The 21,357-nt window shown below is 42.2% G+C and overlaps 1 protein-coding gene across 1 annotated transcript in view; it reads right to left on the minus strand.

Moving 5' to 3' along the window:
- The window catches only part of COL28A1 (collagen type XXVIII alpha 1 chain), a 148,189-nt gene that overhangs the window by 55,604 nt on the left and 71,228 nt on the right, over positions 1 to 21,357 (minus strand). Inside the window, exons 16-23 of the mRNA XM_019533740.1 lie at positions 19,847 to 19,915; positions 17,560 to 17,628; positions 16,545 to 16,613; positions 16,011 to 16,082; positions 14,648 to 14,716; positions 14,124 to 14,195; positions 13,407 to 13,475; positions 7,097 to 7,165 (exon numbers count right to left, since the gene is read on the minus strand). Of these exons, the coding sequence (XP_019389285.1) occupies positions 7,097 to 7,165; positions 13,407 to 13,475; positions 14,124 to 14,195; positions 14,648 to 14,716; positions 16,011 to 16,082; positions 16,545 to 16,613; positions 17,560 to 17,628; positions 19,847 to 19,915 (558 nt within the window). The remainder of the gene's footprint in view (positions 1 to 7,096; positions 7,166 to 13,406; positions 13,476 to 14,123; positions 14,196 to 14,647; positions 14,717 to 16,010; positions 16,083 to 16,544; positions 16,614 to 17,559; positions 17,629 to 19,846; positions 19,916 to 21,357) is intronic.

Genomic DNA, 21,357 nt, shown 5'->3' on the forward strand with positions numbered 1-21,357 from the left:
CGTCCAGTTCTGGGCACCACACTTCAAGAGGGATGTCGACAGCATGGAGAGGGTCCGGAGGAGGGCCACTTGTATGATCAGGGGACAACAGGGCAGGCCCTATGAGGACAGGCTACGGGACCAATACTCTTTCCTGCCATGGCAGGGGGTCGGACTAGATGATCTGCTCAGGTCCCTTCCGACCCTAGAAACTATGAAACTATGAAAAGGGGAGGAGTCCAACTATTGCAAATGAAATGATAATAGAGGTTCCTTATTATTCTTATGAGTAGATATCTGCTTGGCTTTCAATGTTTGTACAAAATTGAGGAAGTTTTAAAAATATTTAGTCACCCTTGTGTGTGTGTGTACACAGACATGTACGTGTTCATGTATATAAAGAAAAACCTGGAACATAAGTTTATTCCTCTTTTGTTTTTTTTACTCCAAATCCCATCTCTTTAAAGAGCTGCCAAACAGATGTTTTCATTTAACCTTAGCTGACCATTACAAAAAACTCAGAACAAGATGTTAACATGTTTTCTCCTCTAAGAATTGGGGAAGTTTTCTAGCTATTTCCTGCTTTAAAATGTAGTTGAATCAAAGTCCTGCACTTCAAATCTTTTATAACAACTACATCTAAAATAAAAGGCATATAGTACATCACATATAAGAAATAATATTATTTCTTATCATGGTTCCATGGACTTCTTGTACTCAGTAGCTACAAAGGCAAATTGTCAGGGACTGTAACAGCCTGCTCCCCCACCCTGTCTGTTTGGTCAGCTGGAGTGTTTCAGGCTGTCTATGCCTGCAGCTCCCCTGATTGCCTGTCCCAATTTATACCCATCTGTGTGCAGCACACGTGTCTGCTGTCTTGCTCCTGAACACTTGGGTTGTGATTCCAGCTTCTGATTCATTTTATTTTCTTACTCTGCTTCCCTGTCTCCTTGTCCTCAGTGGCTTCTGACTTGGCCTTTACCTTTGACCTTTACTCTTCCAGCATCCCAGTGGTATGATGCTGAGTGCCAACAAATGAACAGCCTGAAGTGAGTTAAACAGAGAAAACCCTACCCTGCAGTAACTGCCAATGCTCTCGCTCATCCTTTAGTAAGGGAAAGCTAAGCCATGATAGTTTAGTCCTTGTTTCACTGGGGGCAAAGCACCCCAAATTATTCTCACGTTCCACATGGTCAAAGCAGACACACAGACAGTTACTGTTGGTCAGGTGATCCATGGTAATTTCTCTGCTCCCTTTTACTCCTCAGTAATTTGTTAATTTGTCCATATAGATACCCACCATGGCTGACAAAGGGAACAGGAAATGCAGATAATTTTCATTAGTAGAAAAGACAAAAGTAGTAGAGTCAAAAGATTCCAGCTGGAAAAAGAGACTTAGCAAATGCTGTTCATGTTTTTTGAAGGATTTCACCAAAATTGAAGAGAATGTGAAGTATGTGACTGGGTCCAAAATGAAAGAACAGTAGCAGTGACAATGCTGTGTATGCTTGATTTTTTAGGATGCCTCAAAACAGCCCACTCCTTTGACAAAAAGCATTGAAGTCTGTATGTTTGGCAATGGAAATTTTCAAACAAGTGTTGGTTGGCTTAACAGATTTCATGGATGATTTGAAACTGCATCAGATGTAATCTGCAGAAAAGAAACTGCCAGTCCAATAAGAAATGGCAAGCAGAAAAAATTAAAAGGTTGATTACTATTGTATATGTTGCCAAATAGTGCACTCATTGTAAAAAGTGGTTCTTGTTGTGGGGACAAGAAATCCAAGGAATGGCTGACTACGCTATTTTTCAATTAATCAGGAGCAGAAAAGCTAATACTACTGATAATCAGTGATGATTCAGCCATGCCATGCTACTTCAAGAATGAAGCTTTACTTCATTGCAACTACAGAGTCAATATGTGTGTGCATAATGTATAATTTATTTAATGAGTTCTTGTTAAAAGTTGATGCCTTGAAATGGGGACAAGGAACCAGCAAAATTCCTATGCTGACTGACAGTTGTTCGTCACACAACAGAATGATGGTGTAAATTAATTGGCTAATTGTCGAATCTCAAATATCAATCACTTACGGAGAATCATCACTGAATAGAAGTGCTTCTAGTAGCGTTCCACAGGGACTGGTGCTAGACCTAATACCATCCAGCACATTCATCAATAATTTGGAAGCAAATATAAAATCACTGCTGATTTAAAATTTGCAGATGACACACAAATTGGTAAAATGGTAAAAAATGAGAGGATGGGGCAATCATACAGAACAATCTAGACTGCTTTGTAAAATGGGCCTGTCAGATTAAAACTGCCATATACACAGTTATACACAAACCCCTCTGTGCTGCTCCCTTGCAGTGTGGAGAACTGAACATGCAGTATGTGGCACTGCAGACATGTCTGCAGCCCCACATATACTGCATGGCTGTGCTCATCTGGATGCAGTCATAAGTGGTATGTTGGGCCACTTACAAAGATTTTTATTCCTGTTCCCTCCTGTGCAATTCAGCTTATCCAGGTTCACAAGATATTCAGTCTATCCACTTACATGCCCAAATTCTGGCAGTAGTATTCTGGATAGCCAACTCTTTGTATATCTAGAAACTTGATTATGTATGTGAAAACTGAATAGACAGTGGGGGAGCTAGCCCTTCAAGCATTTTCAAAGTCTAGTTCTGGTTCTGTTCCCAGTTCAGCCCAAGAGCAAAGCACCCTGGGTTCTGTAATTAGAGAAGGGGCTATAGGAGCTGTAGTTTAGCTACCAATGCATATCGAGAAATGCTGAAAGATTATAAAAGAGCTTTCACTCTGCTTTAAAGCTAAAGCTTAGGAAAGGGCTAAGACTTCTTGTTGAGCTCCTTTGCTTCTCTTGTTGATATGAAAAGCTTAGTAAGTGAAAGAGCATGGGGAGAGACCTGAAGGAATGGTCTAATAGCTGGGAAAACTACCCTAAGGGTACTGTAATATATTTTACTAGAAAACTAAAGACCTGAAGAGAATAGGAACTACATCAAAACAGGACAGTGGGCTAGATGGACAGCTCTTGTGTCAAACAGTGACTGAAAATGGATGCTAAAGGGGTTAGTGAAGAAGGCACGTCAAGAATTTTTCACCCCCTATCCCTCTGCCCCTGCAGCTTCCAACATTCTACCTGTGGGTCTTCAGCAAAGGCTGTGGAAGGCTCTGTAAGCCCCTGCACCAAATGATGAATCTGGATTTTTACATCAGAAGAAGAGGTTAGTGTAACTTTACTAGTCAGTTAATTGTCATGTTATTAATGCCCTGGAATATAATTTGCTGAAGTGTTTGCCTTCTCATTGCTGTAACTGAGCTCAGCCTAGATGTGATTTGAACACAAAAAAGTGCTATGTAATACTGAAAAAACAGGTCCTATGGTTCTCATATTTGGTTCTCAGAATTAGAGGATATTTCACCCTTAGACTATGGACAGACATTACACATAAACCAGTTTAAGTGATCAGAAACTGGTTTAAACCTATAACAGAACAAATGTTCAGTGCACATAAACCAGTTTGAAAATGGCTGAAACCAGTTTGAGATAAACCTGGTTGAATATCAGACTAAACTGATTTGGGTCAGACCAGTTTATGCAATGTCTGTCCCAGACCCCTTGTTGGTTTAAGATAAACCAGACACCCCCAGCATCCCAGCATGCTCTCTGGGCTGGGCAGGGCTCTCTGCTCCACAGCAGGGCTGGCCCCTCCCCTCTGCTCCCTGGCTGCAGCTCCAGAGGGTGCAGGCTGTTTCCCCCCTCCCCTCACCACTCCCTGTTAAGCAGAAATCCCCCCCTCCCCTCTGTCTTGCTGAGGAGGTGTCTGTGTATTAGCTAGCAAACCACATGCTGGCTTCCGTCCTGCAGAATCAGCAAGTAGCTGGTAGTGTCCCTCTGTTTTCTTAATTGTGTGATAAACACTGTTATCAATTCCCTGCTGGGCTAATCAGAGCATCCTGGGAGCCTGGCCACACCCCCTCAGTTCCATGCTGTGGAAGGAAGGGAGGGCTGCTCTAGGCCCTTGCTGCCTTCTAGCCTGAGCCACTGCAGGCATGTGCCTGCATTTCTGGGATGTCTGTCTGGTTACAAAACTGATAAAGCTTAGCTAGATTAAACTAACCTGCAAAGATTGAATCAATTCAGGCTTTCTGAATGTCTGTCCCTAGCCTTAATGTTTCTTGTGCCTAAGTTTACTCCCACTTCACAGCAATAACAAATTCATGTAATCTGTGAAGTGTTCAAACGAGAGAATGAGAATCAACCAAAAGTCCATGAGGGAAAAAGTCTGTATTCATACCAGTAAGTAAAACATGAAGCTACACACAGAACAATGAGGAGAAATCCAGATAATGAATAGCTGCTGGTTAAGTAAGCACCTGCCATTCTCTACACTGAACTAGGGCAGAGGTTTGGTGGGTGAAACAGTACATATTTATATGTAATTAAACTAAACTACATGTTGCTTAAAACTGTCATAGGGCAGCCCAACTTGTTGACACAGTGGCTAGATTATATCAAGCACAGACTATATTCCAGCAGTTTACTCAGGGTTAGATGGTCACTAATCCACCACCCCGTCTATACCTGCCCCATAACACTGAAAGTGCAGCCACAGGGGAGGTGCAGTTTTGTTCTTCTTTCTGTCTTTGTGGAATAATCCCATTCAGTGTTGGGGCCAATTCATTCCTGTCCCTCCAGCAGTGCTGGCAGCCCTGTTTTACTTGCTTGAGATCACACCATGGGCCAGCATCAAGGCTATTCACTTGACACTGATACCTGATATAGTCCTGTGCCTTTCCTGGCCCCCAGGACCCAAGCCACTGCCCCAAGGGCCACTCCAGCCAAGCTGTGTCTGGGACTTGGTGGGGAAGGTGGCACTATGACAGTGCCTACTTCTTCCTGGAGGCACTCTGTGCCTACCCTCGCAACACCAATGTGCATTTTCTAAGCTCAGTTTCCCCCCAACTCCACATATTATTCTACCAGCCCCTACAATACCATGAGCAGCCCCTTTTCCCTATAAATATCCTCTTTTGTAGTGTCCTTGTCAGGCATGCCATGTAGCAGCCCTGCTGTATTATAATGTATATACCCCACAGAGGTTGAATTAAGGTTATACAGGCAAACTTAATTTTGGCATTTACTACTTTTGAGCGCTTGATTTTGCAATATTATTATGTCTTACTTTTTTATATAATAGACTACTAAAGTGAATTCTGAGAGAAGAAAATAGAAAATAAAATACATGTAACATTTTAAAATAATATGAATCTTGGTGCATAATTTGGCAATGGTATTAAAATAAGTGTTGTAACAACTTGCATTCATGAGTGTAGCTACAAAATGCAGTGTTGCCAATTCATAGTTTTATCATTAATTTTGTAACATTAGATGCTTGTTTTAAAGCACCAACAACTGGAATCAGGAAACTTCACAAGAACTGGTTTTCATCAAACATGTAAACATCTGACCATCATGGTAACAGATAAAAACTTAAAAAAAAAAAAAAAAGAATGAGTCGAAAGACTAAAACCACTTTAAAATGGAGCTTGACATGTGTTGTTTGTTTTTTTTAAAAACCTTCCTAACTTTGAAACTTAACTTACTGTATTTTTGAATGCTTAAGACTGGCAATACTGCAAGACTCACAGCCAAGCTGTTTGACCCTCATCAAAATTTCTAAGTATTGACAGATCTTAGTGATAGGGATAAAGTCCATGGGAATGAGGCAAAGACCATCTGAGATAAATTCAAGAATGTATCCTCCCATGGAATAAGGCATACCTCTTATGTTACGTATGCAAAACAGGATGCACATGGAATAATTATTTATTCATAATTACTGAGGTGATCGAATGTATATAAAAAGTAGCTTATTCCAAACCAAATCCATAAAGAACTGAGGTATCAGGCAGTTCAGGTTTTTCGGGCTTCATCCAAACATTACACTGCACAAACATTAAACACTAAGTACAACTTGGATGCATCTACACAAGACACTTTACTGTACAGTAGAGCAAATTACTGCTTATTAAGCATCTGCATCTACACATGTAGACTCTTACTGCACATTAATTTACTCTACTTGGCAGTTAATCTGCTACCTGCAAACACAAGTAGCAAATCAATTGCATAGTAATTTTTGCGCAGTAAGTCGCATGTAGAAGGCTGACTGGGAGCAAATTTCTTCCTGGGAGCCTGGATTGCTCCCTACCCCTTGGTGCTGCCTGCTGTCAGGGCGGGCTCTGCCACTGGAGCCTAGGCTGGGACAATGTCCCCCTGCCCCAGCTGCAGAGCACCCAGCCCCCACTCTGTGATCGTGGAGTGGGGGCAGGAAGCAATCTCCCAACCAGCTCTGGGCTCCCTGTGTGGGCAGTGATGGACATGGGGCTGGGACCTGGCCTTGACTGGGACAGTTCCCAGCCAACCCTGGGCTGCACAGAAGTCTGCATGTGCAGCGTGGAGGTGGCTGGGGACTGTGTTGTTTCAGGCAGTCTCCAGCCAGCTCCAGGGGCAGAGGGTATCCCAGTTAAGGGCAGGTCCCAGTTAAGGGCAGGTCCCAACCCCATGATCAGGGGAACAGGGCTTGGAAAGAACTGCAGGGGAGGCAGAGGTCCTAGACCCCTGACCTTATCTGCTGGTGAGGTAGCTAACAGTGAATCCCCAATCAGTGGACCAGGGCCAGGATCTCCTTGCTGCTGGGGTAGGGGGACACTGTTCCCATCCAGGCTTTGCCACCAGAGCCTGCCCTGGCAGCAGAAAGCTGCTGTGGGTAGGGAGCAATCTCTTAGCCCATGTGACAAGACAGCTGTATCCTGGCCCTGTTGTCCCTGCCAGCCCCTGGTCTGGCACCCAGGGGGAGCCTAAAGCTCCTCCTGGCTGCTGCAGGGTGCAGTGCATGGTCAGAGGGGGCTGAAGCAAACTACTGTCAGGAGCAGCAAATCTGCTCCCAAATGGGCACACGTATAGATGCCTGCGCCTGGTGGGTTTACTCCAAAGTAAACCCATCTAGCAGCATTTGCACATGTAGATGCACCCCTTGCATTTCTTCTTATTCCATCTCTTCTTTGAACTACCAAGCTACATACCTTTGGTCCCATTATTGAATTTCCAGGGATTCCATCCTCTCCCTTTTGCCCGATAGGTCCTGGATCTCCCTATACACAAAAAAAAAATTGACTATTTACAGTTTTCACTCTAAAGCAGCTTGAGATATCCATATACTTTTGGTAGTAAAATGATAATGACTCGGTCTACTTAGGAAGCCACCAATATTTTTCAGAAAAGTTTTCTGGTCTCCTTTACTCTTCTACTTGTGAAACAAATTTCAAATGCTTAGAAAGTGTATTATGCCTTGAAGATTGAATTTGAAGACCAACTGTTTTAAAAATGTGCTAATTACATGATGGCCCTGTGGCTTCTGCCAAAGTAAACCAGGATATGTGGTCTCTTCCAGAAAGAGTTGTTGGTGCCAGGTCAGCACAATTTTTCTTCTTTCAGAAGTTCTGCAGGAGGACAAAAGTAGCCCAAACCGTGGCTAATTTTGGCCATAGCAGGAGTATGGCAATGAAGCCCAGGCGGGCATCCAGATGAGCACGGTTGTACGGTATGTGGTGCTGTAAACACCTTGATTGCTAAGGAGAGGCTGAAGCAATCGGGCTTATTTAGTCCGCAGAAGAGAAGAGCGAGGGGGGAATTGGTAGCAGAGTTCTGGTTCCACAGAGGATGGAGCTAGACTTCTCAGCAGTGACAGATGACAGAATAAGGAGCAATGGTCTCAAGTTGCAGCAAAGGGAGGTTTAGATTTGGTGTTAGGAAAAACCCTCTAACTAGGAGGGTCTTGAAGCACTGGAATGAGTTGCCTAGAGAGGTGGTGGAATCCCCTTCCTTGGAAGTTTTTAAGGCCCAGCTTGACAAAGCCCTGGCTGGAATGATCTAGTTGGAGATGGTCCTGCTTTGGGCAGGGGATTGGGTTACATGACCTCCCTTCCAACCCTAATTTTCTATAATTTTATGATTAACAGAGTAGGGTCAGATGCCTAAAAAATAAAGAGCCTTCACTAAATTGATTCCTTGACCTCTTTCCTGGGGCCATTAAAATCTGGTTCCATCCAGTTCCAAAAGTTCCCATGGGCCAAAGACATTTTTAAATGAAACGAGAGTCCAATTATTAGCATGTCAAATCAATCATCTATAAATATTGGGCCTAGGGCAAGCAATAAGTTGGACCTTTTCCAAAGCTTGGCAGGAAAAAAACAACACAGCAAGAGTCCCCAGGAAAACAGAGATGCCTGGCCAGCAGACCTGTTATTCCTAAATCCAAAACTGTGTAATCATTGTCTTTATTAGTACTAATAAGTCTTTGCCATTCCATATCCTAATAAAGCTTTTGAATTGTGACTGGAATGGTCTCATCGATCAATTAATCTCATTCCTAACCACAGGTCCATTCAAAGCGTAACAGTCTCTGGGCTCAGATTTGAGGTGCTACTCGCATAATTCCTCAAAAGGGCAGTATCCCGGCAAGAGCTATATTTCTTTCTTTTTTAAATATTATACAGAAAACAAAGTGTTCATCAGAACATCTTAGATGTTTTCTAGCAAAACAACTAACCTTTTTGAACTGAGAGCATTTTCTCTTCATACATTCTGAATGAAGGTGGCACTGTCAGCGGGGGGTGAGGGAAGAAGAGGTCTTTGCAAAACCATGTCAACAGTTCTGTTACAAGCTGCAAAACCAGGCTCCACGGTGTGCTATCTCATAGCTCAGAAAAAGGCAGGAAGACTTCTTGCTCTCAAAAGTGCTTTAGTTCAACTGTTAACAGGCACACAAGGATGGCTAACAGCTTTCTGTTGATGTTATCAGTCAGCCCTTAGGGAAGGAGTTAACCCTTACTACTCCACAAGGATACCTCGTGTGCCCCTATCATACCACTCAAAGAATGGCAAACTAATCAGAGAGATTATTTAAAGGTAAAAGAAAATTGGGTATAAGTAACTTCAAGTAGATAGTTATCCTATCTGTAATGACCAGAAAAACTCTATGTTTATGCCTTGTGGATCCCACTGTCAAAACTAGATAATGTCTGACTGTTTAAGAAGTGATTAAACTGCTAGCATGATAAAACAGTTCCTTAGAGCTGCTTAGAAAAAAAAAAAAGCTTTTCTTTAAAAAAAAAAAAAATCACAAAGGAAAACTTTCCAAAGTGCTTAACCCTTAAATTTAGACATAATTTTGTTAGCAAGTCATGGTCAGTTTCACATTTTGCTCATGTGAGTAGTCCTGTAACAGCAAATTGTTCGTTTGAATAAAGTGAGCAGGATTTGACTCTAACAATGTAATATCTAATACTTGCTTTGCAGTAACACCTGCAGGCCATGTGGCCCTGAGATCCGTGTTGGAAACACTTATTGCAGTGAGTGAAAAGCCTTGTGCACAAAGCACATTGACCCTGGTCTGTAGGGAACTACTGTAACATTCAGGAAGACACGGCCTTCGAGACACTGACATGACCACATCTAGTATTGCCTTAATGAGAAAAATGTAGGCTTATTCTACAGAATGTAGGTCTATTCTAATGTGACTAAAACATAAAATAGATAGGAGATGGATTTTAAAGAAGATGGCTGCTATTTAGAAGCACAGAGTTGGAAGGATCATCAAATGCAATCCTCTTTACAGATAAGGTTCCTACACCGCCTCCCAGACAGCTGCCTAAACAACCTCTTCTTGAAACCTCCAATTAAGGTGATGCCATAATTTCCCTGGGAAACGCGTTCTACTGTCCTGCTGTTCTCCCTGTTTGAAAGATGTTCCTGAGAATTAATCAAAATTCCTCTTTGCTACAACTTAAACACATTGCTTTACATCCTGCTGTGGAAAGGAAAGGAACTCCTGTTCTACCTCTTTTATGGCAGCCTTTCAAATATTTGAAAGCCACTATCATATCCCCCCATTTAGATTCTTTTCTCTAGACTAAACATACCTAGTACTCTTGACTTTTTCTCATGGAATTTGTATTTCAACTTTTTGGCTTGGTTGTTGAATAGTATAATGCTATAATCTCCCATGTCTTACATACAGTGCTTCTGTTAACAAAGCCCTGAATCATTTGCTTTTTGTGGCAGCATCACGTTGCTTACTCATGCAGTTTCAGACACCATAATTCTTCTCAGCAAAATTACTGCCTGTCCTAGATCATTATCCCCTTTTGCATCTTTTCTAGATATAGCGCCTTACCTTCACCTATGGTGAATTTCATTTTCTTGTCTAGTGCCCAGTTCTCCAATTTATCAAGATTTTTCTGAATCATAATCCTATCCTGTCAAAGTTTTTTCAGTCTCTTAATTTTGTGTCACCTACAAACTTGGTCAATAAGCTCTTTAATCTCACATGCATTAAACAACAGTGTTTTAAAACACCTGTCTCAGAATAGATCCCTATGCCTACTACATTCCCCTTATCCACCAAGCTAGTAGTCTTGACAAAACAATTAAATCAAATTGGTTTGGTGTGATTTTGTTTTTAACAAAAAAATGTTGACTTGATGATCATCCCTTTATCCTCTTAATTTCAGAGGAGGAAGTTAAACCACAGCCACAAAGGAAAATATGTATACTTTTGCGGATGAAAAAGTGTATTCATGATCCAGTACAGTGTTAAATAACCTCCATGCTAAATAATTGATTTGTGATGCTGGCACCCTTCAGTCATCTCGCCCAACCTCAGCCCTGGAATTCAGCCCACCTTTGAATAGTCCTGGCTCCATCCACAGAAGGGAATCATGAACACATGAAGGGTATATCAGTTAACTAAGATGTAACGTTTCCTCTTCAAATGCAGGTAGCAAATTTAACTGCTGAGTAGTTACTGCACAGTAAGGCATATGTAGACAGCCAACATGGAACAAATTTGCTTCCAGTCAGCTATGCAGCAGAGGCAGGAGATTGCTTCCAGTCCCCGGGAACTTTCTATTACTGGGGTGGGCTCCAGTGGTGGAGCCCAAGCTGGGACAGTGTCCCCCTGCCCTGGCAGCAGGGAGCTCTCAATCATGGAGCAGGAGCTGGGAGATTGCCCCTAGGAGCTGCCTGCTGCTGGGGTGGGTGATCATTGAACCAGGGCTTGGAGCTCCCTGCTGCTGGGGCAGAAGGACATTATCCCAGCCCAGGCTTTGCCACCAGAGCCCACCCTAACAGCAGGCAGCTTCTGGGGCCAAGGAGCAATCTCACAGCTGCTGCTCCGATCACAGGAAAGCAATCTCGCAGCTGAGAGCTCCTTGCACAGGAAAATTGCCCACCCAGCCTGGAACTGGCTGGGGCCTTCCCAAGGCTGGGACAGTTGCCAGCCAGCCCCAGGCTGAGCGGAGGTGTCTGCACTTGGAGCCTGGAGCTGGCTGGTGACTGTCCCAGACTGTTCTGGCTGGCTGGGAACTGTTTCCAGGCTGCTCCCACTGGGAGCAAATCTGCTCCCAAATGCCTGCTTACATGGATGCCTGCCCAGGATGGGTTTACTTCCCAGTAAATTACTGTAGAATAAACCCATCTAGTAGCATTTGCATGTGTAGACATGCCCAGGGTCCATCAACTATCTCATGTGCATCTCAGTGACCTTTATCTCTGGGTGCTAAATCACCTCTGTAGACAGTGGCCACAAGTTGCAATGAAATTACAAATATCACATATCAATTTACAACATTTAATTCTTGTCCTTATTCCTTATTAAATTAAAGTCAGATTTCCAGAATGCCATAAGAATGGCAATGTATCTAGTGGGCTTTTTTTGTCTATCCTATCCCAAGGGAAAAAATTCCTGATCCAAAACTCTCTTAGTCCAACCTGTCTGTCTCAGAAACGCCTTAAGTTAAATTACACTTTATTATGGCACAAATCATGGTATGACAACAGATAGTCATTAGTCTGCATTAAACAAAGAGGGTCAAGTTCCATCCCTGTCCAATTACTGCAATTTTCAATGCATTAATTTCAGGTGTGATTAAAAATTATTACTGGGTGTGTCTACACAAGATGCTTTACAGTGCAGTTGACTAACTGACTGAGTAGTAAAGTGTGACTGTCTGCACGTGCAGACACATACTGCCCAGTCAGTCAGTCAACTGTGAGGTTGATTCACTACCTTCAGATGCATGGAGCAAATTAAACACGGCATAGTGACTGATTAGTAATCCATTCATAGACAGATGGCCAGAAGTAAATTTGCTCCCAGTCAGCCCAGGCAGCAGGAGTAGGAGAACAATCCCCCTCCCCCAGGTGGGAAATTGTTCCCTTCCCTGGGAGCTACCTGCTGCTGGGGTGAGCTCCAAGTTGGGAGTCTAGCTGGGACAGTGTGCCCCTGCACCAACAACAGGCAGCCCCCAGCTACGGCTTCAAGACTGTAGGGCTGCGCGAAGCTTTGGTTGCTGATTCAATTTGGCAGAGAGTCAACCTGATTCAGTGACCAAATCTCCGAATCTGAATCAAATTGGAGAGATTAACCCTCCAAATCGATTTGGAAAGATTTGGTGATTCAAACAGACGCAGCTTTAAATGCTTTTTCTACATACCTCTAGGTAGCAGGCGGTTTGTGAATGCTCCGATGCTGGGGCAGATGGAGCGTCCCACAAAAGTGCGGGGGGCTCCCCAGCACACTCGACAGCAGACCTGGAAGTGGACCAGAAACATTTCTGGTCCACTTCTGGGTATGCCGGGGAGCATGCAGGGGGGCCCCTGTGGCTGATCGCTGAGCCAAGAGAGCACGGGGGGCTCCCCGGTGAACCTGGAAGTGGACCAGAAGTACTTCCGGTCCATTTCCGGGTTTGCTGCCAGGCACGCAGGGGGGCACCCCACACTCCTATAGGTTCCATCCACCCCAGCATTGCAGCATTCATGAGTCATGCCTGGTACCTCGAGGTACGTAGAAAAAACATTTAAAGCTGTGTATATATCTGAATCACTGATTCTCCAAATTGGCATCGAATCTTCAGATTCAGCCGAATGTAATCAGGCACAGTGTTCCAAATCAATGAATCGAAACACTGTCCCCAATTTGGGCCAAATCCAAATTGAATAGGATTTGCACACCCCTACAAGATAGCTCCCTGCCCCTGAGCTGCCTGCTCGGAGCTCAGAGCCTGGGCCTAGACAATGGCCCCCTGCCCCTGACAACAGGCAGCTCCTGGAGGCAGGGAGTAATCTCCTAGCCCTGACTGTGATCGTGGAGCTGGGGCCTGAGGACATTGTCCTGGCCAGGCTCAGAGCCCGCCCCAGCAGCAGTCAGCTCCCAGGGAGAGGGAACAATTACCTACCCTCAGCTTCAGCTGTGGAGCCGGGGATGGGAGATGTCTGCTGCCAGGGCAGGGGGACATTATACAGTCTCCAGCAAACAGATCTCAGACGATTTACCTTTGGTCCAGGTGGTCCACGAATAGATGGTCCAGGTGGTCCAGTTGAGCCTTTATATCCAAGCTCACCCTACAATAAAACATCTCAATTTCAGTTTGAAGTGGATATTTACATATTTTTCCATTTACTTGAAACTTAATTTTCAATACTTTCACATAAGATAAAAGAATCAAAACACATAAAATGGAGAGGCACCTAGGTTACAATGAGTAATTAATCAAGTTTGTACAAAAATTCTTTATCTTTAAACTTATTGATAACTGAGTTTCAAGCTTGAAGCCAGCACTGATTCAAAGACTTATTTAAGAGAAATGATTTATTTGAATTCAGTCTTTTGACCGACTGCTGCTTGCAAGAACTGTCGGAACAATATGAAACGTGATTTGAATTACTTTCCTGGTCAAAGCAGCTATTTATTATACATAAAAGCTACATTAAAAGAATGTTAAAGTTGCAAAGCTGAACAGTCAAAAATTAAGAAAGGCTAGAATTCCTGTTACATGTGGAACCTTAATTTGGCCTTCTTGAGTATAGGCAATAACAAAAAGACTTTAATTATATGGTCACACAACATTTTCCTGAGGGTTTCTGCCTCATTCAGATGAAAATATTTCTCTGTTTTTCCATCTTTCTATGAAAGTCTCATAGTATCAGAGTCTTGAAGAGGTATTGATACAGTGTACCAAAAGATGGAATATAGAAAAAGAACAAACCTACTTTTGGTCCTGGAGATCCATGAGATCCTTTAACACCTTCCAGTCCTGGGAATCCTTTTTCTCCTTTCTCACCCTGATCAAAACATGCCATCTTAGTTTGCATCACTTTAAAGCTCTTTTCATGTATGGTAGACAGTTTGTTTTAAAAGCACCAAGTGCCTTAGATGCCTAATTCCCATTTGTGTCTTTGAATAAATCTTTGTAGACTCATAAATCGATATTAGGGACCAAAAACTATGATTTCTCCTGAACACATTTACTCCCCACTGACTTCAGTGAAATTTTGGACTTAATTTTTAGTACTTGTGCTTTGTAAATATCTAAGCTTTCCATATGTACTTTTTTACTATCTGATCCTATCGCACTTACTCCGAGTTAAACCTTCACATCTCAAACATATAAACTGAGACTATTACTTGCATGAGACAAAAAAGTAATTAAAAATGTATGTCAGTCATTGAACTATCATTCAAATAATGATATATAACCTTGTTTTATTTCTTAAGTATCCATGTATGTTCATACCTTTTGCCCAATGTCTCCTTTTCCAGGTGGTCCATCTGGGCCTCTTATACCTGGTTGTCCTTTTTCCCCCTAAAAAGAATTATATGCATTATCACATTAGTAATTCTGCACCACAGCAGTCTCCACACAAACCACAATGCTGTACTTTCTGTATCTATGTAAAGCAACTTTCATTCTTGTTCTGAAGAGTTTGCTTGAGATAACTGGAAATTTCACAGTGGGAAATTGTTTGAATTGAAATATTTCATGAAATCATGTTGATTTCATTAAGTCTTCTGAAGGAAAGATTTAAGATTTGTTTGTTGCTTGCCAGTGGTGTGTCCCTGTGTTAATAGCTCTGCCACAGGGAGCCTGGAAGCCCTGGAAATGCCAACTCATGCCAAGGATTCCAAGGCTTTCTGTTATAGCACCAGGAAGCCCAGTTTGAGCTAAGATTTCTGAATTCTCAGTTTTTTGTAGACTGCCAGGCAGGCAGACACCACAGGGCAGCTCAGCTTTTTAACTTTTTTGAGGGACAGAATGTTGGTTCTCCCTGTCTATCTCCATGCGGTGAGAAATTAGGGGGTTTTTTCTCATGGAATTTAGTTATGTGAAATTTCAAAGTTTTCCAAGGAATACTAATTCTAGGTTCCAGGCGATCCTACTGATTGACTATACAGATTTGGCAGGTTCCACCAGGGTTCCCCAGTAGCACAAAGTCTGAATAAGGGGTCGATTTTTGTGGCACATGATATTTGTAACCCCATGGGATCAGGAAATCATGTGCTGGTCAGCATATCCCACAAACAGGACTTGGGCAAGCCAGCTAGAATGGTTGCAGATTTAACGCATTTCTCAGGATCATTGGTTTTAATAGAAACTTATCCAGATTTTTAAACTGCCTATTCCCAGCAAAACCACTGAGGGAGGACACATAATTCATCTCCCAGATGAACATCTGTCCATTGTAAAGCTGCCCCCATGAGAAGTATGTGATGCAACTTGCAATTAGGGTCCAAATTCAATCTTTTGTGGCCTAAAGCTTTTGGCTGCTGATATTAAAAAAAAAAAAAAAAAAAAAAGACAATGCTTTCCTGAAAGAAGCTAAATTAGTTCAACCCAGCTCCACAGTGTCTGTATAGATTGGGTGCTTTAGCGGGGCTTTTTGGTGCTTTTTAAATCAGCTATTAGATAAAAGTGCCCAAAAAACCCACTAATCTATACAAATTTTGGGTGAGCTGGGTCCAGCTAATACAGTGCCTCTTCTGGGTATGTGCTGTGCTGCACTCAACTCAGGAGTGCACTGAGTTTGAAGTGCTGTTTTTTTAGGAGGGTTTTAAACATCTGTAAGGAGCTTTTATATACAGCAAATAAATTAGTTTACCTTTTCTCCTGAGTTTCCATCTAATCCTCGTATTCCTGGATTTCCTGGTTGTCCTGGTTCTCCTGAATCTCCCTTAGAAATTTGATAAATATTAATTTTTCCACAGCTTATGAAGTTAATGCATTTTGGAAACTAAACAGGTTACATTTTAGTAGAGTTTGAGTTAATGCTGTGCAATATAGGCAAATGACATGAACGAGTCAAATGGAAACTTCTGAGAACTCCATTTATTCTGCACAAATTCATCACTCTTGGCAAACTACTTAGTTTTCATTAGCATAGCAGCTACTCTTCTAGTTGCTACTATTATGCCATCATTTAAACACGGTTTTATTTAAAAAGATGAACATCAACAGTTGAAACTATGAATATTAAGCAGCTGAAACACAATTCTCTGGAGTTAATGATACTAATGTTACTTTTTATCTGTACTCATAACTAACTCTTTTTACTAAAAGGTATTCATGAAATATGAAAAAACTGGGCAAGAATTTAAACAAGCACCTTCTAGGTAAAATTAAAAAACTAGCTCACTTTGGGTCCCGGTAATCCAGCCCCAGGAGGTCCTGGATCCCCCTTTTGTCCAGCTTCACCTTCTTTTCCCTAGTAACAAACAGAGAACCATCAGTTTGGGTTGCATTAGAATGTTACATTTATATGCAACATCTACATAAAATTCTGCATTAGAAAATGCAGTTCTAAAATGCTTCAAATGATTATTTCTACTTTCAGTGTGTAACAGGACACAGGGGGCAACTCCCTGGTCCCTCTGCTACAATCTACCCAGGCACCTGCACTAACTTGGGAACCCACAGATCTCTGACTGGAAGTCAGACTCAATCAGCACTGAAAGTCCTCCCCACTGTGAGCCAGCTTCCCCTTTCCATACCTCTCTTGGAGTCTTCAACGACAAGCTTACTGGGGCAGGGTCACTGCAGCCCAACATCTCTCTTTAACCCCTTCCTCCCCAGGGCTAGCCAGTCCACACCATCACACAGAGTAAAAAGTCATGCTTGTGAAACCAAACTAAGCCACAGTTAGCAAAAAAAATAAGATACCCTATGTCATATGGGGCAAATCTTTACTTATTTAGGCATTAAACAATTATCAGGTTGAAAATGTTTTGGTCTCACCCAGCAACTCTTCAGAGCCTGGTCAGAATGGAGTGGATTTCCTATTCAGAATCTTCAAATATATCATCCAGAAACTTAGACAATTCTGTTTCATTTACGTTAACTGTTAGTGGTAATGTTGCAGTTTATGTTGCAGTACAGTATCAGATGTGGCTTTACAGATTAGAGATGTGCTAAAGAGCATTTGAGAGCAAACTCAAAGACATACATTCTGCTTTACGGCCATATTCATTTATGTCTTTTTGTAGAGCACTCTTGTGCTATGAGAGTTTTCCCACAGAGATCAAATGTGATTTGTGATCCAAAGTGAATGGGTATATATTCTTTCTACTGTTCCCATAGTAAAATGTACTCTCAAAGCAGGGAGCTTTTGTCTTTGATCAGATATATTCCTTGTCCCTTCCCTTGCAAATCACCTTTGGCCCCTGAATGCCTACTCCATGTGATCCTTTTGATCCAGGTATACCTTTAAGACCCTGTAAACCCTAAAAAGAAAAAAGCAACAAGTTAATCAAAAGTATCCCTCCAAAATGTCAATCTTTTATGGGTTAATTTTCCAATTAATAAAATGAAATTAATTATCTTCCCAGTAGTGTTGGAATGATTGTGTAGTGGTGAAAGCCCAGGAAATATGTGAGGCAAGAATTCTGCAAATGCAGCCTATTGCAGATCCTTACCCTTTGCAGTCATCTTAACTCTTGTGAGCAAAATACTACGTGGGCTGAGCCAAATAATTTATTTTTCTTTTGTTTTAATCCCAAGGCAATTGAAATGCATCATTATATTTACACTAATTTCAAAGGATTTGCATGAAATTTTGTCTGTTTTTTTTCTCTAAGTAAAAATGACTTTAGAGTTTTTAGTTTCTATATATTAAAAATCAGGTCAGGTTTGGGTTCAAATTTCACTACATCTCTAGGATTTGATCTGGTTTCTCTTGAGCTCGGTGGCAAAGCTATTTACTTCAGTAAGAGTAATACAGGCAGTCCTCGACTTACAATTTTCGAGTGACAATGTTTCGCACTTACAACATTTATAAATTGACACCCTGTTTCAACTTTATGACATCAGTTTCGATTTTACAATGCTTGATCCAATGAAACGCCACGCCACATCCCCACCACGCCACCAAACAAGTTTGCTGCATTGCTCATCTCCCTAGAGAATTTCTGTCCAAACTTCCTTGGACACTTTGTTTAAGAAAGCAGACAAGACTCCAGAAAAACCTTCAGTCAAGACTCCTGAGAAGCCTCCAGCCAAGACTCCTTCAAAAAGTCCAACCAAGTCACCTCAAAGAAGTCCTTCCAACTCAATATAATTTCTATTTACAATATAAGTACATTAATGTAGCTGTACTACTTATCTATAAATACAAAATTCTGGGGTATTTTTTGGTGAAAATAGGGTATCGGGCCTTGGTTCAGAAACCAATCCCTCATTTATAACATTGTTTCTTAGGAGAAAATTGGTTCCAAGTTACAATGTTTCGAGTTAAGATGCAGTTTTCAGGAACCAATTGTGTCATAAGTCCAAAGACTGCCTGTACCACCTTAGGTTTAGCCCCACTTTTCCAATAATGCAGGAGAAGTTGCTGGCACTTTGAAGGACAGGATTAGACTGTAAAATGAGTGTGACTGAATTGGGGAATGGGGTCTGAAATAAGATAAAATTCAATAAATACACAAGTTGAAAGCACCACACTTAAAATAGGAAAAACAAAACAAATACAAAACAGGGAATAACCAGCAAGGCAGCAAGAAAGAATCTAGGGCAGGGGTTGGCAACCCCTGGCATGGGTGCCAAAGCATGGCGTACAAAGGCATTTTGCTTGGCGCACACACCTCAGAGCAGATGGCAAATAAGAAGACAGGGCTGTGCTTTAACAACACAGATCAGGCCACTTGTGGCTCCTCACTATCCGCCTCTGGCACGCTAACGTAACATTTTACAAGTCGAGGTTGCAGGTGTTTTTTGGCACTCTGCCCAAAAACATTGCTGACCCCGGATCTAGGGGTTTGTATGGACCAAATTGAATGAGTCAGTAATGTGCAGCTGTTGCAAAAAAAAAAGGCAGCCGACTTTCTAAAATGTATTAGCACAGTGTATGTAAGACAAGATAGTTAATTATCTTGCTCTATTAGGTGCTGGTGAGACTTCAGCTGGAGTTACTGCATCCAGTTTAGGCATCTTACTTTAGGAAAGGGGTAGACTATTTGGGGAGAATGCAAAGGAGAGCCCCACAAATAAGCTACTTAAAGCAGGACTTTTGTAAGGAAATGATAAAATAAATAGTTTGCTTAGTCTTGAAAAGAGAAGATTGAGGTTGGATGCAAAATATATGGTTATTGAAATCATAAAAAAGATGGTGATGATCTATTGTCTACTTCTAGGGAGGGGAAAAAAGAGGTTAAGGACTTAATTTGTAGCCTGGAAGGTACAGTATTAGGAAAAGTTTCTAACTTGAAGTATAATAAAACACTCAAACAGGTGACCTAGGGAGTTTGTGACATCCCCATCACTAGGGGTTTATAAGAACAGACTATGAAAACATTTGTTAAGGAAGATCTATGTATTCTTGATTCTGCATCCAAGTAGAGAGCCAGACAAGATAACTTTTGAGATTTCCTTTCCAGATCCACATTTATATAATTTGCCAAATGAAGTATTCAGTTTGTTTTTAAGTAAACACAATGTAGGGTTTACCTTGACTCCTGGATAGCCTATCCCAGGGGGTCCTCTAGGCCCATCCGGTCCCACTGGTCCCTGTTCACCCTGTGATTTGTGATTTATAAATTATAGTGAATATAATATTTAGGTCTGACATATTTTCCCCATTTTCTAACGTGCAGATCAATTTAACATATTTACTTGAATCTAAGATGACCCTGAATTTAAGATACTCCCCCCAATAAATAGATTCTGTATATGGAAAATGTATAAATTTGTTGAAATTTTCCAGGTGTAGAATCTAATTATTGGAAGGTTGTCTTAAATTTACCCCTCCACCTCCCACTGCAGCAGGAAAAGCATTGCCTGGGGAGTCAGGTAGCTGTGGGGATCAAGCTGCCCCCATTTCTTCCCCCTGCAGCCTTCCTACCCCCCACCCCTGCCACCTGCATGCCTCCACCCCAGCTCCCCATAGTCTCTGCCTCTCCCCACTCCCCATAATCTCTGCCCCTTCTCCCCTGCTCCCCACAGTCTCTGCCCCTTTCTCTCCTCACCCCCTTTAATGTCAGATGTCACTCAGTCTGTGTTCTTGTCAGGTCATAGATCAGAGCACATGGCTTAGCTCCTGGTAGGCCATGTTGCAGTGGCAGCACTACTGATTGGCTGGGCAGGGGACAGAGTTTCCCTGTACTCCACGCTTTGAAGGGAACCCAGTCTGATTGGAGCCAAGCTGTGCTTGATAGTATATGGGGAGTAGGGGGCAGAAGCTGCAGAGGGCAAGTGGATGTGGGGCAGGAGGCTGCTGTGGGTCTGACTCTGGCCCTGACCCAGGTTCAGGGTCAGAATCAGAGCCACAGGAGCTGTCTGTAACCCACTGATTTGTATATGAATCTAATGTCCAAAGCTCCCCCCAGCCCCATGCTGATTGGGTGGGAGGCTTATTGAATTAATATGGTAATCTTCTAAAACCATAACAATAAAAAGCATGTATACAGAAACCAACCCAAAAGTCAACCCAAACAGCTGAAAACTCCTGCCCAGCTGCTCCTTAATACCATAAAAGAACCTAATCTATATAGGTATCTTATTTTTCTACTTTAAAGTTCTGCAGGTGCCCTGTGCCCAGGACTGACCCAGACTTGTGAGCACCAAGCTTGCCCCCAAGTCCAACTAAGATCCAGAAACGAAGTCCCCTGAGTAAATTAGTCTAGTAGGGGCTGGATCTAATAGAACTTGATAATAATTAAGTCACCAAAGATGAAAATTGAGATCCAGAAAGACCCCACTGGACTGGATGCCTAGAGTTTGGCAACTTTGCACCTATCCTCCCCTCTAAGACAAATAAAGTAGATGGAGGATGCACTCTGCTCTACATTGCTGGGTGGGGTCACAAGAAATAAATGCAAAAAAAAAATCAGCTAAACGAATTACAGGGGTGGACGGATGAGAACAGCTAGACAGGTTACAGGGGTGGGCGGATGAGAACAGGATGGGTTTCAACACTGACAAGTGCAAGGTGATGCACCTGGGGAGGAAGAACCAGCACC

The sequence above is a fragment of the Crocodylus porosus genome, unplaced genomic scaffold (genome assembly GCF_001723895.1).
Source record: "Crocodylus porosus isolate Cpor-Errol unplaced genomic scaffold, CroPor_comp1, whole genome shotgun sequence".
NCBI classification, from domain to species: domain Eukaryota; kingdom Metazoa; phylum Chordata; order Crocodylia; family Crocodylidae; genus Crocodylus; species Crocodylus porosus.